Source organism: Pseudophryne corroboree, chromosome 6 (assembly GCF_028390025.1).
Source record: "Pseudophryne corroboree isolate aPseCor3 chromosome 6, aPseCor3.hap2, whole genome shotgun sequence".
In the NCBI taxonomy this organism is placed as follows: Eukaryota; Metazoa; Chordata; class Amphibia; order Anura; family Myobatrachidae; genus Pseudophryne; species Pseudophryne corroboree.
In genome coordinates, this window is record NC_086449.1 from 406,966,551 (window position 1) to 406,984,410 (window position 17,860).

The window sequence follows — 17,860 nt, forward strand, 5'->3', positions numbered from 1 at the left end:
TACTAACTTTTGTTTTTTTATATTAAATTTCTTTAGAAACCGGGTAGTTTGGTGCTATTGTAGCGTAGCTACTGTCCCGCCTTTAAACTAAACGAACTATTGTGTAATTTGTACTTTGTATTTCTTACGCAATTTGCGTAAGCACGCGATCGTGCGTGTCTTCTTACGCTGCGTACGCAGTCCCGTACTTTGTCCGAGACACGTGTACAAAACCGTACGTCCGCAATTAAACAAATTCCACAACTTCTATAAATGTGAGCAATACCAACTATAATTGCTCACTTAACACAACACACAGTTTCTTTCTGTATAAACCTTTATAACTAGGCCAGGCTGCGTGTGTGTCTTACACTTACTTCCTTAACATTTATTTTAGTTTTAACTATATAGCAACAAATATCTCCGGTTTCACACAAGTTTAAATTAATCTAGCAATCTGAATGTTATGGCAACACTGTGAGAGAGTATGCAAAGAGTATGGGTGCTGTGTACGCTTTTGGCGCCAAAAGAAAGTTCACAGATTTTAAATCTTTTTTCCTGTTTACCTTACGAGTTCTACCAGCATCTCTACAAACCATACAGAGCAGACGCCATCTAATCAGCAATTAAGTAGGGTTTTCAGTGCATCCATCGACCAAGAAAAGGATACGTAGGATAACTTCCCACCCTTTGCTGATAGATTACGTCTGCTGTGACCTGTTAGGTAGTGAGTATGTGGAAAACCGGAGAGCCCCCAATTGATAATGTCGATTATCTTACAGGAGAGAAAGCTATACCTTATACACACTTAGAATACACTTTACCATGGAGCCGCTGCGGCCGCTAAACTTAGTACACACGCTACGTACTTTATACACTGTTTGCGTACGGAGTCCCGTATCACTGTATGGACTTAGCGCACAAACGCCGCGCTGGGGGTACAAAGTACACACAGCGCTCGCACACCCAGAGATACACTTTAAACCTTCACAGTAATGCAATGCAATGATAAAACACTTTAAACCTTAGCAGGGCAATGAAGACACGACACCAGTTGTGATTTAAACGCTGGGTTCCGACACCACAGTGGATTATTGCTGAAAGGGGGTTACAATAGAAATAGTACAATACAATATAACAGAGTAAATGGCTACATTCAATGGTACATACTTGAGTAGATTCGCTTGCGCTTCCCGGCCCGGTCCTCGGTCATCAAATAGATAACTTTGTGAGTCTTGTGATGTACCAGGCCAGAAGCAGGCTCTCTTTATACACTTCTTCCAAAAGCAATACAATAGATACTGTAATCCCTTTGTCCATTGGACACAGGAATGCACTTTTACAGTACAGGAGAGGTCATAGGTCGGTTTGAATAGGTAGGCGATGTCTTTCCCAACTGCTCTTGTGGGTGGTCTCCTCTGGATTCCCGCCACATACATAATGTACAGTAAATACAGTTTATATCTATATTCTGCTTCTGCACATAACTATCCGCAGGAACATGCGATCTTCCTCAAACCAACACCAGAATGTTACCCTTAAAATACCCTACAGCTGGATACCAAACACCACCTTATGACCTTGTTCTGTCCCCTCCTATTCTGTAAAGGCGAATCCCTTTGTTCTGAAACCATTTAAACTGTTGTTTATTTCATATGTGGTGCAGGGGGACTATGTGTACATTGTGCACTATTTGGATTAAATATGTAATGTGTTTTGATAGCTCTCCATGCGTTCACAAACTCTACCGGAAATACCCATACCACGCGCTGATGCGCAGGACTGCGGGAGCGACCATACGCAAATTGCGGATATGTGCACACACAGCAGAACAAGTACACGTGCAGAGGCCATCTGTGTGTGGTTTGTACGTGATGTGTGTACTGCAATATTTTTCGACTTTGACAGTAACTATAATTCCAATCAGAGATTATTACCATATGGTGTCTATAATATAATCTCTATCATAGCTCGTATACATTAAATGCATAGCGCAGGCAGATGAGTGATCAATGTATAAAAGACACTTTATTCTTCAAACCATCATATTACTTTTTCAGTTTACATTCAGCCCCTTGTAGCATAGTACTCCTTGCACAGACTCATGATTTGGTATTTTTATTTAGTAGGTTGGTGCAAAAGAGGTACATGTACAATGTCCATAAGAACTGAGCAGGTATTAGCTTTGATTATTGTACTGCAAGTTAGATTAATGTACAGTAGGTAAATATTTGAATCCCAGCTATGGGTCATACCATATCATTACTATGTCTAACGCATTATTTAAGTGAATTCCTTTAAAAAAAAAAAAAAGTTACATCCAGGAAAATGTGGAAAAATTGTATTTCCCCTTTAACAAATAATTATTGTGAGACTTCTGCTTTATACTTTCTCCCTTGAAAATAGAGCTGTTAGCTGTAGTTTCTTCCTGAGACACACATTTTCTACACATGCTCCTCCACTGCTGGATAAACAGCAGCCAGAATGTGGATCAGCATGCTTCTCTAGGCAGCCAGCAGTGCTGCAGACTGGCAGATGGGCACTGCTGGCACTTCTGTATATTGTGCAGAGCTTATGAAGGTAGGTGTAACCAGTAGGCATCAAACCACAGATATGCATACACTACATTAAAACTGCTGTTCATAGGCATATGGAACCTGCCTAATAATTACACACACACACACACACACACACACACACACACACACACACACACACACACACACACACACACACACACAAAAAAAGATGTTGTTACAAAAGTGAGTAAAATACAAATGTAATTCGGTATGGCAGCATATTTTATGGTATATAAAAGGCAGCATATTGAATATTCAATTAGATGTACTAGAATTTTACAGATCTATTTTAAATGTTGAAATCAGCAGACTGTCCAGCTAAAGCTAGGTACACAGTAGGTGATATTTTAGACGATATCACTAATTTTCATCCGATTGAGCAATATCATTCGTAATAGTCCAGTGTGTACGCACAATATTGTACCCTGTAGGTCGTTAACGAGGGCTTATATTGTCTGTAGATGAAGGTCAAATTTGACTATGTCCTTGACGAACATGTATCGGACGGAGGCAGGATGACGTCACTGAACGATATCGTTAGCGATACTGTTCCGTGTGTATGCACTACCTCGTTTGCATGTGACGTTAAGGGGACGATATCGCTCACTGAGCGTATTGTCTAGTGCAGTGGTTCTCAAACTCAGTCCTCAGGACCCCACACGGTTCACGTTTTCCATGTCACCCAGCAGCTGCAATGTGTGTCACCAACTGTTACATTTTAAAAATCTACAGGTGACCTGCAAAACGTGAACCGTGTGGGGTCCTGAGGACCGAGTTTGAGAACCTGTGGTCTAGTGTGTACCAAGCTTTACACGGCAATGGAAAAGTAGAGAGCTAACATGGACATTAGTGCTCTTAGAAGTTAGTACAATGCAGCAACACTGTAATGTTTTCATCATTTTGCTGATTATTCTCAGCACCTCATGCTTACTAGTAACATCTGCGGGGTGTTTTTGCTATAATATTTCCAGTGCAAGTTTTCAAATTGCCCATAATGTGAATAATACTGTTATTTCAAGAATTTTTGCTACTACCTTGTGTTGTTGTGGGAAAATGCTAATAGCTATATTGGTACAGACTTTTATAGTAATATTTGCAAAGTACAAACATAGAAAAAGACAGTTTGTGCAGGCATTGCTCTTCACACAGCTTAACTACATTCCCTATGTGTGTAAAGGACACGGTTGACTATGGCGGACATTGTCAAATGCAATTTGTATTCCAGCGATGTGCTCAATGGTAGTGTAGAGGACATGTACCATACAGTTTAATAGATTTCCCAGCCGCCAACCTATATTTGAAATTAACTTATTGATTTGAATGTTTTTTGCCTCCTAGCATAAACCACTACAAGGAAAGGGCAGAAGCAGAAAGTCATGAATGTAATTAATTGCAGGCCTTAAGTTAACAATTGTTTCATGTACATTTAAATGTGCAGAAGTAGTGCACAAAGAGGACACATTCAGCAAGCCCAAGTTTAAATTCAATTATTACGGAAATACAGTCTTAGCTACTGCACAGTTGCTGTTAAACCAGGTACAGTACTGTAACTATCAGAAGTTTCAGATTCTGAAATGTGCAATGTATCACTTAAGGTTAACAGATGAAAACATAGCTTAGAAATTGTACTATTGTAATACAGGATGTGTGCCGTGTCCCACTGATCAGACTAGACTAGAGTCTGCCAATTTAGCACAAAGAATCCAGTGCAGGTGAGACGAGTCCAATGTGATTCCTGGAAGTGAAAAGCTCTTCCACAGAATGACATCACTTTGTCACAGCTCCAGAATGGTCTGCTCAGTGAAACGGCAGCTTACTACATAATGCATGATTTCAACAACTTTCCAAAAGCTTCAACACAAAGCATATTAATGAAAACTTCAAAAAGTAGCTGTTCCTCATTAAAAGAGGCTGAGAGACTCAAGACATTACTAAGAAGGCAAATGTAATACAGGTGGTGCTCACAGGCCACGTAGGAGCAATTCATGAGTAGATGTCACAGACTGTTGTACTGATCAAACAACTGTCTATAGCATTTCCTTCCCACTTTATTACACATTGGGAGCTCAATAACGACTTTAGGGAAATGGACTTTGGAAAGGTAAATTTGGAACAAAGGAAGATTACTGACCTAATAGGGTTCCGAGGTTGATTTAACATACAAATAATTCTATGTGTAGTAAAATGTCTGATATGCAGTTACAAATGCATACTCATTTAAGTACAATTGTGGGTGCTTACTGCGACTAATAAAATTCTTCCCTTACTCTTTTTATTCTATTTTACACTTATTTATAAATGATTTTACAAGCTTACTTTTCTAAATAAACTTTTTTATGTATTACAGTAAAGAAATTATTTGGTATGCAAGGGTAGGATAGTACATTACAGTAATAGAGATTTGATGATGTAAAGTACAAATTAATATTGGCATACCACACATACATATATTGGCATGCAGGCCAATCTAGCACCGGCAATAGCGAAGAGTGCCTATCGCTGTGGAGCATACACACAGAGAGATCCGTGCTTAACTTCTAAGCAATCTGACTAGATTGCTTAGAAGTTAAGCACGGATCTCTCCGTGTGTTACCCCCTTATGGCGCATAGCAACCAATCAATCAATCAATCAATCAGATTCTAGCTATCATTTATCTAGTGCATTCTATAAAATGATAGCTAGAATCTGCTTTGTTGCTCTGGTCAACACCTCCACTTGTCATCCCCCCCTCCTATCCTAAATGTGTAAAACAGTTTACAATTTGCTGCAAATTATACTTACGTTTCATCTGTAAAAGATATTCCAAAATATTCTTTCTCTTTCAGGTTGAAGTGTGACGCCACTAGATCAAGCAGCTCCTTGGCCTGCAGTTTTGGCTAAAAAAGAAGAGAGATCCAGATTAGAAATGTATAATGAGCCTAATTGATGTTCAAATTTCGATATTCTAGGTTATGGAACTGCTAATATTAGTGTAAGTGAGCCTGCTGCCCAGAAAAGTCAGACGCCCATCGGAGATATCGCAAAGTCATTCACAACTGTGTACACATTTGCAGATTATATGTAATAATAAGGAACATTGAGTCTATGACCTATATTTTTGGCCTATGGCTACGCCGAATGGACATGGCAGTAGGGATGCAGGCACCATGTTTTTGTACATACGAGCCCACAGCTGATGGCAGGTGCATGCCCCTAAAACGGTCAAGACACGCCTGCATTTTTGTTACCACTCCCCGTTAACAACTTGTAGTATGAGATGTAGTATTTTGTAGTATGAGATGCGCAATCAGACACTGAATGCATTTTTACAAACATTAGCTGAAAATCTGCTCTAGGACCATATCAACCAATAGGAGTTTGCAATGCATAGAAAATAATTCATTGTGCTAGACAAATTAAAGTTAAATTGATTTTTGTTTGCTCTGGTCTTGATAAAGGTTGGCACCACTGAGTGATGTTCCTAAATAATCCTTTCTGTCCATTGAAAACAGGTCTAACATGAAAATGTACAATGGGGTCGATTCAATTCGGCAACTTATGAATAGCGCTGGGAATTAGCTCCCGACGCTATTCAATTCAGCTGCTAGTTACCCGCAATTGTCGGGAATTCTTCTCTCATCCCCGGGGGATGAGAGAAGAAACCCGACAAAAGTGCTGCCTCGCGGCCAGCGCGAGGCTGATTCTGTCGGGAATCAGCCTCGCGCCGGGGAGTTAAGTCGGAGAATGCCCGTTCTCCCGACAATTCAACCTGTTTAGTCGGCGAGAATGGGCCATCGCCGACTTAACTGGAGCTGAATTGAATAGCGGCGGGAGCTAATTCCCGGCGCTATTCATAAGTTGCCGAATTGAATCGACCCCAATGATTTAGAGCAGAGGTTCTCAAACTCGGTCCTCGGGGGCACACACAGTGCATGTTTTCAGGTAACCCAGCAGGTGCACAGGTGTATTAATTACTCACTGACACATTTTAAAAGGTCCACAGGTGGAGCTAATTATTTCACTTACGATTCTGTGAGGAGACCTGCAAAACATGCACTGTGTGCCCCCGAGGACCGAGTTTGAGAACCTCTGATTTAGAGATTACTCTACTCACATAGCTATTTATCCATGGGAATTCTCTGCCAAATCTATGTTTATAGTTATTTTAGAATATTTAAAATGTTAAAACATTTTGTTTACATCAATTCATTTTTTGCTCAGACCAACTTGTTTATATTGCTTGAAATTAACAATTGTATCAACATCTGAAACATTTCACACACAAAAGTCCATATATTAGACATACTGTACATCACCTCTGCGAAAACATCAAGTGAAATGTTACTGGAAATTGTGATCTAGTGCCACCATTTGCTCTTCTGGATAATCCTGTTCTGTCCATGTAAGATGTAGTGACCATGTAACACTCTTCCATTTATCAGTAATACTCATAATATTACAATATATTCATATATACATAATATACAATAATTCAGGTGTGGTCCATTAGGTCGACATAGATTGGGTCGGCCACTGAAGGTCGACGTACATTAGGTCGACATGATCATTAGGTCGACATGTACAAGGTCGACATGGAAAAAGGTCGACATGAGTTTTTTTACTGTTTTTGGTGTAGTTTTCTTCGTAAAGTGATGGGGAACCCCAATTAGTGCACCGTGTCCCCTCGCATGGCGAGCGAACTTCGAGCAAGGTGCCTCGCTCCGCTACCGCTGCGCTCGGCACAGGTTACCGTTCCCAATTGTAGTCCACGTGGATTGTTAAGTATGAAAAAGGTGAAAAAATTTAAAAAATTGTGAAAAACTCAAGTTGACCTTTTTGCATGTCAACCTAGTACATGTCGACCTAATGACCATGTCGACATAGTGACCATGTCGACCTTCAGTGTTCGACTCAATGTATGTCGACCTAACGACCGCCTCCCCAATAATTCATCCTGCCAATTTGTTCAGGCCGACTGAAATGACAGTATTTGTACAAACCCTGGTTTACTCACCTGTGACTACAATCACAATATGTTGACTACTTCACAATCAACACCTGAGTATCACTGAAAATCCTTTACCAGAATTTACTATATATTACTGTAGGTATGTACTGTATATACATTCTTATGTTCATATTTCTGGTGATAAAAGTGATACATTATTATTATTTTGTAAAGTAGAATTTTCCATTTGTGAAGTGACGCATCCATTCATTGTAATGTGTAAACATCTTCTAGGTCAGCGCTGTAACTGACTCCGAGTGTTGCAGCCACACTGGCATGAGTCATGTCTCCTTCCAGGGAACAATGACTTCATATGGAGCAGTCAGGAAAGTCTCACCCATTGCATGACTGAGGAGCTTCTATATAAGAAACAAGGGCAGTGGAAACGTGCTTATCTCCCAGTACACATGGAATGGATTGTAGTCATTTACTATGTCAGAATAAAAGATACTAATTAACAAAACTATTTGCTGCAATTCTTTATTTTCTAAGTATATCTGCACTTTAATCCAAATATACAATATTTGGCTGATGCCCCACTCTAATGGAGTTCAGTAATGTGAGGCTCAGTCTGCGTTGGCCTGGTCTGAGATATGTGCGCCAAAGTAAATTAATGGAAGGTGAAAGGAAGGTCTGAGGACATATAGTAATGGGCAGAGGAAATGGAGGACATGAATAAAAACATTACAGGAGGCTGACAAATGCATTGAGAGAGTGTTATGAGGGAAGAAGTAGTGAATTCAAGGGAGTAAGTAAGAATGATAAACCTGAATGATAGGGATGTAATGGGGGATAAATTCAAATTAGTGTGAGTAAAACTAGAGGAGTGAAGAAAATTGTACAGCTGGGGGAGGGCATAATACAAACTAATCTAGAGTGATACATCTAGATCCAGCACTGACTAAATTATTGATGCATACTGTAGCTACAGAATCGTAACATCACCACCTTTTACTTTCAAATCTATTGTTTAATACAGCCAAGGCTTTTTCATTTGACAATTAGGTGATAAACATGGAAACAGACTATTGTGACCCACGTGGAATGGGTCTCCACGGAAAACATGACTTCGTATACAGTATTACAGGTAACTTAGATGTTTCCAGGTCTGTATGGCCCAGAAACTAACATATACATCAGTCTTCTCTTTGTGTTTGAAGTGTGGAGCACTGTAGAGACGACTAGGGTTTTAAAACATCAGTGTTCTGATTTTTTTTTTTTTTTTTAAATCATAGAATTTTATTAGGAGAGATGAACATAGTTAACAGCACTCGGTAACATAGGAAATAACAGTACAATAAATGTGGTCAGGGAGACCGTAAAGAGTAAACACTTGGAGAGGCACATATTTTCCAGTAAAGAAAATGAAAAATAAAAAAATTAATAATAAAATGAAAAAAAAAAAAAAAAAGATATTGTGGGTTAGTTTTCATGAGACTCGTCACGTAGAGTGTTATAACAATAGAAATTCACGAGTGACCAGGAGAGGAAACATCAGAAGAGTGTGAATCCAATAAGTATAATCATCAAATCGTAGTAGGAGATCTAGTCAAAGTAAGTAGGGGTGGCGGGTGGGGAGATGTAGGGAAGGAAGGAGAGACGGAAAGAAGAAAGAAAGACCTCCGACGTGCCAGGAGCCCAGGTGATAGGGAGCAGGGAAAAGGAGAGAGAGAGAAGAGAAGTATGAGAGAGAAAAAAAAAAAAAAGGATTTGTAGGGGGGAGGGGGGGGGGGGGGGGGACGGAACATCATTTGCGCCCAATTTGAGTTACAATTTAGTTAAGTCCTGGAAGGGGTGAATTTTGATATCTGTACCAGGGAAGCCAAGTGGAGTGGAATTTTTGTACTGTGTTGTGTTGGAGACTAGTGATGTATTCCATTTGTGCAATGAACCAAATCCTATTTGTTAGTGCCTGACGGTTGGGTGCGTCGGGTGCTTTCCAGTTACGCGCTATTTGGTATTTGGCCGCACAGGAAATATGGAGGATCAGTCTATTTGAGTCTCTGGGTACCTGGTCCAGGGGGGCACAGAGGAGTAGGTTGACAGGTGAAAGAGGTTGCGTCAGGTCCAGCAGTTGGGCAAGGAGGGTACGGACCATGGTCCAGTAACAGGTGATCACTGGACAAGACCACCATGTGTGAAAGAACGTGCCTACCTGACCACAGTTTCTCCAGCAAAGGTTTGAAGTGCCAGGAAACATTCTATGCAGGCGGTCTGGAACCAAATACCATCTTGTATAGATTTTAAACGAGTTTTCACGGATGGCCACGCTGATGGAGCACTTTGAGACCGCGGCCCGGATAATTTCCCACTCCTCGTCCTCGAAATGTCGCCCCAAGTCCGTTTCCCAGGCCTGTTCGTGTGGTTCAAGGGCGGGGGTTTCGGGGGACAAGATGGTTTTGTAAAGGAGTGAGATGACGCCTCTGTCAGTGGAATTATGCAAGCAAAGCCTTTCAAAAGAGGAAGGGATTGGTGGTGGGAATGGAAGGTGTAAAGAGGAAATGTAGTGCCGTATTTGTAGATATTGGTAGTGCAGGGAGTTGGGCAGGCCATATGTAGTCTGTAGGTCAGAGAATGATCTGATGGCATGGGTTCCTGTAAAGTGGTGGATCCTAGTGACACCAGCAGAGATTCAAAGACAGGCCATTGCTGAAGATAGGCCTGGAGGAAATGCCAAATTGTTCCAGATAGGAGTTAGGGGGGAGGGGTAAGTAGACAGTTTAATTTTTTTTTCTCAGGAGAGTAGGTGTAGGGAGGCTAAATTGAGGGTAACTTTTGCAGATAGGAGACCGAAGGGACGCCAATTAAATCGCTCTCTAAGTCGACCCATCGCTTAGTATGCTTCGGAGCGTGCCAAGCAACTAATTGGCTCAGTTTAGTCGCAGCAAAATAACGCTGAAGGATGGGAAGGCCTAGGCCACCCAGCTGAGAGTGTTTGGCCAGGGTTTCTCGTCTGAGTCGAGGTTTTGTATGGTTCCAAATAAAGTCACCTAGCGAGGACTGAAGAGAGCGAAGGGTATGCGAGTGGATCTGAATTGGGAGCGTTTGGAATAAGTACAGGAGTTTGGGGAGCGCATTCATTTTTATGGCATTAATACGTCCAACCCAAGAGAGATAATAAGAGTCCCATTAGCGGATGTCCTTGAGAATTGAATTTATGATTGGGGGGTAGTTAGCTCGGTAGAGAGAGTTGTAAGATTTGGTTATGAAAACTCCTAGGTATTTAAGTGAATGTTTACGCCATGAGAATTCGAAGTTTGCTTGTAACAGAGTCTTGGTACGCTTGGGGATGTGTAAGGAGAGGGCCTCGGATTTTGATTGGTTGATTTTATATCCCGAGAGGTTGCCGTAGATAGACAGCTCTCGAAATAGATTGGGAAGAGAGATGGTCGGGTTCGTCAATGTTAGGAGTATGTCGTCAGCGAATAGGGAGACAGTATAATGAGTGCGGTTAACGGTGATCCCGGAAATATCTGGGTTGGCCCTGATGCGGCTCGCGAAAGGTTCGATTATCAGTCCGAAAATGAGGGGGGATAGCGGGCACCCTTGTCTAGTTCCATTGGAGATCGTAAAAGGATCTGAAAATAGACCATTTGAGTGTACTGAAGCCAAGGGGTTATGGTATAGGGCTTGTATGGCCTGAATGAATTTACCTCGAAAGCCAAAGTGCTGCAGGGTTTGCAGCATGAAAGGCCAGGAAACCCTGTCGAAGGCCTTCTCCGTGTCCGGAGCAAGCGCCAGAGATGGGATCTTGTGGAGGTTAATATAATGAATGTCAATCGTGCGTCTGGTGTTATCAAGCGCTTGTCTGGACGGGACAAAGCCCACCTGGTCAGGGTGAATCAGGGAGGGGAGAATAGGATTGAGCCTGTTAGCCAATATTTTGGCAAAAATTTTGAGGTCTGTATTCAGTAGCGAAATGGGCCGGTAGTTAGTAATTAGGTGGGGATCTTTATTTGGTTTTGAGATTACAGTGATAGTAGCCTTGGTGGTTTGAGAGTGGAAGGGGGAGCCTTCCAATATTAGGTTAAATACCGAGATGGGAGAGTAATGAAGATTAGAAGGTTTTGTAGTATGACATAGGAAAGCCGTCTGGGCCTGGAGCTTTAGACGGTTTCTGGAATTTAATAGCGAAAGCTATTTCTTCTTCAGTAATAGACCTGTCCAAGCCTGAAGAAGTCTCTGGGTCTAAACGGGGCAGGTCACACGATGTTAGGTAGTCAGAAGCAGGCGGGTAGGTCGGGTCGCGGGTGGGCGGTTGAACTGGGAGATTGTAGAGTCGCTCATAGTAAGTTTTAAAAAGGGAGTTAATAGTGGAAGGGTTATATTGGAGTGAGCCATTGTTTTCCTTGATAGCCGGTATGGCAGATTGCGCTTTCCGAGCCCTCAGTCTGTTGGCCAATAAAGTGTCAGCTTTGTTGCCCTTTTCGTAAAATCTTTGTTTCAACCAACGGAGTGAGTGCTCAGTTTTTTCGGCTAACAAAGCGTTTAAGGCCGCTCTAGCAGTGGTAAGTTGTGCATAGAGAGAGCGAGAGGGCCGCTGTTTGTGTTGGGTTTCCAGATTGTGGACCTCTTCCGTGAGAGAAGCCAATTTTTGTTTATGTTCCCTGTTCCAGTGTGAGGTGTAACTAATGATGTGACCTCTTATAACGGCCTTGTGTGCCTCCCATATCAGTGGGGTACAAGGAGTCAGTAATGTTCAAAGTAAAATAGTCTGCAAGAGCTAGTTTGATTTTTTCCTGGAATTGGGGAATTTTCAGCAGCGTCTCGTTTAAACGCCAGGTAGGTCGGGATGTCGGGGTGTCAAGGAAATCAAAGGTAGCGGTGACAATGGAGTGATCTGACCACGGGTTGGTGATGATAGACGAGTCAGATATGTGTTTGGAGGCCAGGGTACTGCAGAAGAAGAGATCGATGCGGGAGTAAGATTGGTGTGGGATCGAAAAGAAAGTGTAATCCTTGGATGTGGGGTTGAGGGTCCGCCAAACATCGACGAGACCGGATTCCCGTGTGTGCTTGTTTAGAGCTCGGGATGAGGAGTCGCGGTGTAGGCGTGACTGGTGAGAAGATTTATCTAATTGGGTATCTGGGGCAGTATTAAAATCCCCACCTAGTATTAAATAGCCTTTTCTGACTCTGGACAGTATGGAGAAGAAGGAGTTGAAGAAGGACGCTTGTCCAGAGTTAGGGGCGTAAACAGTGGCTATTGTGCATTCTAAAGGTCCGAGTCTACCTGTTAAAATGATAAACCGCCCGTCCTTATCCATGTGTGAGGAACCCAAAACAAACGGAATTTTAGAGTTTACCAGAATGGCCACCCCATTATGTTTGGATTGACTCGAGTAGTAAAAAGCCATCGGGTAACGTTTGGAGGTGAGGGTCGGGTGTGACTGGGATTTGAAATGAGTCTCCTGGATGAATACTAGTCCCGCCTTAAGAGTACGAAGGGATCGAAATAAGGAGGAACGTTTCTGGGGGGTATTGAGGCCCTTGACGTTCAGAGACGCCAGCAACAGAGGCATTGCGAGTTGCGATTAAGAGGAGGAGGAGAAAGAGAAAGGGAGAGAAGAAGAAGAGAAGAAAGAGAAAAAAAAAGGGGGGGGGAGAGCAAGTGAGGGGTCCCGGCCCGTCGGAAGAAAGAGATGAGTTAGAGGTAGTGAACCAGGAGAGGGCAGTAGAAAGGGGAGGGGTCCGTGCTAAGGTTCCTCATGACCAGCAAGGAGGAACCAGCACAGAAAGTAGGACCGACTGGTCCAAAGTGGGGAAGCACCGGGTGATAACCGTACTCCCAGTGTTCTGATTTTTTTATTATTAAGCCCATAAACTATAAGACAGGACTTTCTACACTGTTATTCATATGCCTTTATTTCTGTCTTATATTGGACAGTATTGGAAGCACTTTGCAAATAAAAATAATTCATGTAATTTACAGGCGATCACTTTTCATGGCTAACTACATTGGGAATGACTAGAAGATTTAAGGGCTCTAAAGTCCCTTTGTCTATCAGATTACAAATGAATCTTCAATTATGTCATTTTATGTCACATATATTTACACACAGAGCTCAGATGATAATCTAATCAAGTCCAATGAGAAAAAAAATATATATTGTGGGGAACACAAATTAGACAGGACATCCTCTGATGCAGATAAGAGATGTGACATCCTACAGTTTAACATAAAATATCATCAGTTATCAGTTCAGGATTTATAGGGAGGGGGGGCACTCAATTAAATGTGATGGCAGCAAGTGGCCGACATTCGGACGGTTTCCCTGGTAACTCGCAGCCCAAACATCCTAGAGTTTCCTTCACAGCTCATAGTGGTGAACAGTAAAATCTGCAATGTTCCCCTACCGTAATTATCAGCAATGTGTGAATTCGAGCACAACCCTTCTGACTGACAATTAGCCATAAATCCTGGGATCGACTTTAGACATATTTATATAGTTTTACCTCTGTTTCCAGATTTCTTTTTAATCTCCTATCTAGATTTACCCACTTAAAATGTCTCTTATTGTGGGTACACACTGATAGATATATCTGCAAATCAATTGATCGGCAGATATATCTATGGACGGGGGCAGTGTGCTGTGCATACACACTGTCCGACCCGTCGGGGACTGATGTCATGAACTGGGCAGGCGTGTACACACGCCCGCCCAATACAGCTGTCAATCACCGCCGGCTGACATAGCTTGTGTACGGGCGGTCGGCTGGTTGCCCGTACACACATAGCGACGCGCCAATATATTGGTAGATATATTGGCCGTCGGTTGTGCTGCCAAGTTCACAGACATAATTCACAGACGAATGTTCACAGACATATCGCCTGTACACACTGGCCGGCGGACCTGCGATATATATCGGCCGTTCAATAGAACGGACGATATATTGGTCAGTGTGTGCTGGCCTTTAGAATGTAGTCAGGGATCCAAAAATATACACTTGTAGTCTACTTTTCTGTGTTCCACAATTATCCAGATTTTCTATTTCTTAGATGAATTAGTTGTTATTTTGTCTGTACACAGCGGATGTATTGGCAAGGTTCACATAGTTTGCACCCACAGGGATAGGTTTCATTTATAGCAGTTCAGACATAAATAGTGAACTATTCCTTACACTTTTTGCAATAGGAACAGTGGTTCTGGGATTTTTTCCCCTTTGGTTTATCATGCTTATGGAACATGTTCTGCAGTTCCCTGTATATGCTGCCTTGAATCTAATATCTGGGCTCTGGACATACAGTCCTTTTTTGCCATGATCTGTGACATTTAACCTCTGCTTTAAGGTGATGATGGCCTTTCTTTAGCTTTATGGATGTGTGCAGTTGCCTGTGTGATGTGTATTGTTGCATCCTAAATGAATGTGGGGAAAGGATTAGTTTATTAAAACTTTTGCAGAATTGGATTTAGGTTTGTTCCCTAAAAGTAAAAAAAAGGGATGTAGTTATGTGACTGGCGGTCAGGAAACCTCCCTCTACATCCCACCACCTGAGAATCCCGAGAGTCGGCATGCCGTCTATCAGCAACTATTCCATGAAACCCACAGAGTGGGAATAGAACCTGTGGCGACCGCAGGTCACCACCGAGCCCGCAGTGTGGCAAGTGCAGCGAGTCCGCAATGGGCTTGTTGCACTCGCCACCCCCACAGCCAGCATTCCGCTGCTGAGATACCAGCAGAAGTAAGATCACCGCCGGTCTCCTGACCACCGGTCACACATATCCAACCCAAATAATCATATCAACCATGCAGTGGCATTATGCTAGGGGTTTGTGGATAGAAGCAGACAAAAAAATGACCTCCTGTTCTGGTCCTCATCTACGGTAGATATATAACCTGGCTTGTGTGTTATCAGAGGTATCACTGTATCTCTAGTTAGGCCATTTTTTAGTCTAAACTTTTTATATGCTGGAACCCCATCCTACTTTGTAATGTTTTTATATAATAATTCCAAGGCTATTGCTGATAGTATGTAACCCTTTGCAATAGGATAATACAAGAGGCAGACATTTCAAAGCTCTTGCTTTCGTTATTTACTGTAAGGTATTCACCATGACAGATGGTCAGCTTTTGACTATGATTTAGGGGTATATTCAATTGACGTCGAAAGCTTCCGTCTGTCGAACAGACAACAGTTTTCAACTTTTTTTAGGTCGGACGGTGTTCCAACCTATTCAATATATTCGACAAGTCAAGGAATTCGACTTGTCGAAAAGCACGTGGATCGGCGGAATAGCTGCCGATCCACGTGCTTGTGTCAAAAACGGGGCCAAAACTGACAGGTTTGGCCCCCATTTCGACCATCTCATGCCGACATAAAAAAATGTCTGACTGAGATGTGGGACCCAGAGGAGGAGAGGGGGGGGGGGGGGAGACTCGGGGAGATGGGGGATAGCCGCGGGCATACAGGGGAGATCAGCGCTACTGCACAGCACTGCAGCAGGATGTCTCACAGCCGCACCGCTCGTGGCAGCGTCCAGCCGGCTCCAGCAAGTGAGGTCACGCTTGCTGGAGCCGGGTGGACACTGCCGTAAGGTCGGGCGGCTGTGTAACATCCTCCTGCAGCGCTACTGCAGGGCTGATCTCCTCCGCCAGCCCGCAGCTGTCCCCGCTGGCCTCCCCGCGGCTCCCCCCCTCTCCTCCTCTGGGTCCCTCATCTTAATTTGACTTTTTAAAAGTCGAATTGAGATGAGATTTGAATTGGGGTTTTCGGAACCATTCCGACAAATGCATGTCGGAATGGATCCGACCCTAATTAAATATATCCCTTAATCTTTATGTCCTTGTTGATTTTAAGAGATATGATTTTTCGTTTTTATTTCAAGATTATGATTATTCATTGATTATGCATAGAGAATTATCTGTACCATTGAAGCCCTCATTTTGTTTGTCCATTTTATGGTTGTTCCCAAAGTTGAGGACCTTTGGGGTTTTGTTTTCATTGTGAATTTATTAGGAACCCTGTTTCTGTGCAAGATTAAATAAGTCCTATAGGCAATGGAGTCTCACTGCTAGTATAATTAAGCTGGGTACACACGGGTGTGGATCATTAGATCGACAGTGTCTAGGTCGACAATGTTTAGGTCGACCACTATAGGTCGACAGTCACTAGGTCAACAGGGTTGGAAGGTCGACAGGGTTTCTAGGTCGACAGGTCAAAAGGTCGACATGAGTGTTTTTTTCTTTTTTGGGTGTCGTTTTCTTCGTAGAGTGACCGAGAACCCCAATTAATGCACCGTGTCCCCTTGCATGGCTCGCTTCGTTCGCCATGTTTTGGGCAAGGTGCCTCGCTCCGCTACTGCTTCGTTCGTCACGGATTACCGTTCCAATCGTAGACCACGTGGATCGTTAAGTATGAAAAAGTTCAAAAGAAAAAAAACTCATGTCGACCTTTTGACCTGTCAACCTAGCACATGTCGACCTAGAAACCCTGTCGACCTAGTGGCTGTTGACCTATAGTGGTCGACCTAAACATTGTCGACCTAGACAGTGTCGATCTTCAGACCGGATCCCGTACACACTAGACTATGTGTACCCAACACGACACTGCGGGGAATGGGACCTGGCATCGGCAAGTGCATACACAGTAGACGGAGCGTCTTGCGGTTGGCATCGCTAGTGACATCCCCAGATTGAGCTGCATGTACAGACAATGGGGATGTCACTAGCGACCCCATATTCAGCGTGTACGCAAGCGATGTAGTGCGTACACACTGAAGGATTTTGAGAATTTAATATAATGAATAGCCGTTATCTGCAAATTTGTTTCAAATGTCATCTACTGGGTTCCCGGCTTTAGATTTACAACAAGTGGGACTCACACTGAAGTGCTGGTAAGGTTTATCGATTTGCAAGTTCTGTATTACAGTCCTGAGGGCTGCTACTTTCAGGCATTTTTCCTGGGGCTCCAGCTAGCAGAGGGAGCACATCAATAAAATATTTCCCTAGGTGACAGTGCAGCACTAAATACTCGGCAAATTAGCACAGACCTCGGTACTGATTTCATTTATTTTCAGTAATACGCAAAATTGCTGCTATAAGCCTATGACAAAACATTATTAATATTTGGCTATATTTAGAGAGCCTATATATATTTTGTACAGCAAATGTCCTTGATTAACATAATAAAATGAAATGATTTTCCTTCGGCAAACTCCAAGGGATTAGACTATAAAATTACTTACTTCTTGAAACATCAACAACTGAACTATGAGTAATGCCATACAGGCAAACAGGCAGGAGTAAGAAGACAAATAACCTAGAGGAAGGTCTATACTACATTTTCTAAAAGGGCCTTTGTTGGGTAATGCT

The 17,860-nt window shown here is 42.6% G+C and overlaps 1 protein-coding gene across 6 annotated transcripts in view; it reads right to left on the reverse strand.

The window, feature by feature from the left end:
* FRMD4A (FERM domain containing 4A) overlaps positions 1–17,860 on the reverse strand; it is a 751,780-nt gene that overhangs the window by 290,714 nt on the left and 443,206 nt on the right. For all 6 annotated transcript variants that reach the window (XM_063926906.1, XM_063926905.1, XM_063926903.1 and 3 more), the window contains exon 3: positions 5,341–5,435. In XM_063926906.1, coding sequence (XP_063782976.1) covers positions 5,341–5,435 — 95 coding nt within the window. The remainder of the gene's footprint in view (positions 1–5,340; positions 5,436–17,860) is intronic.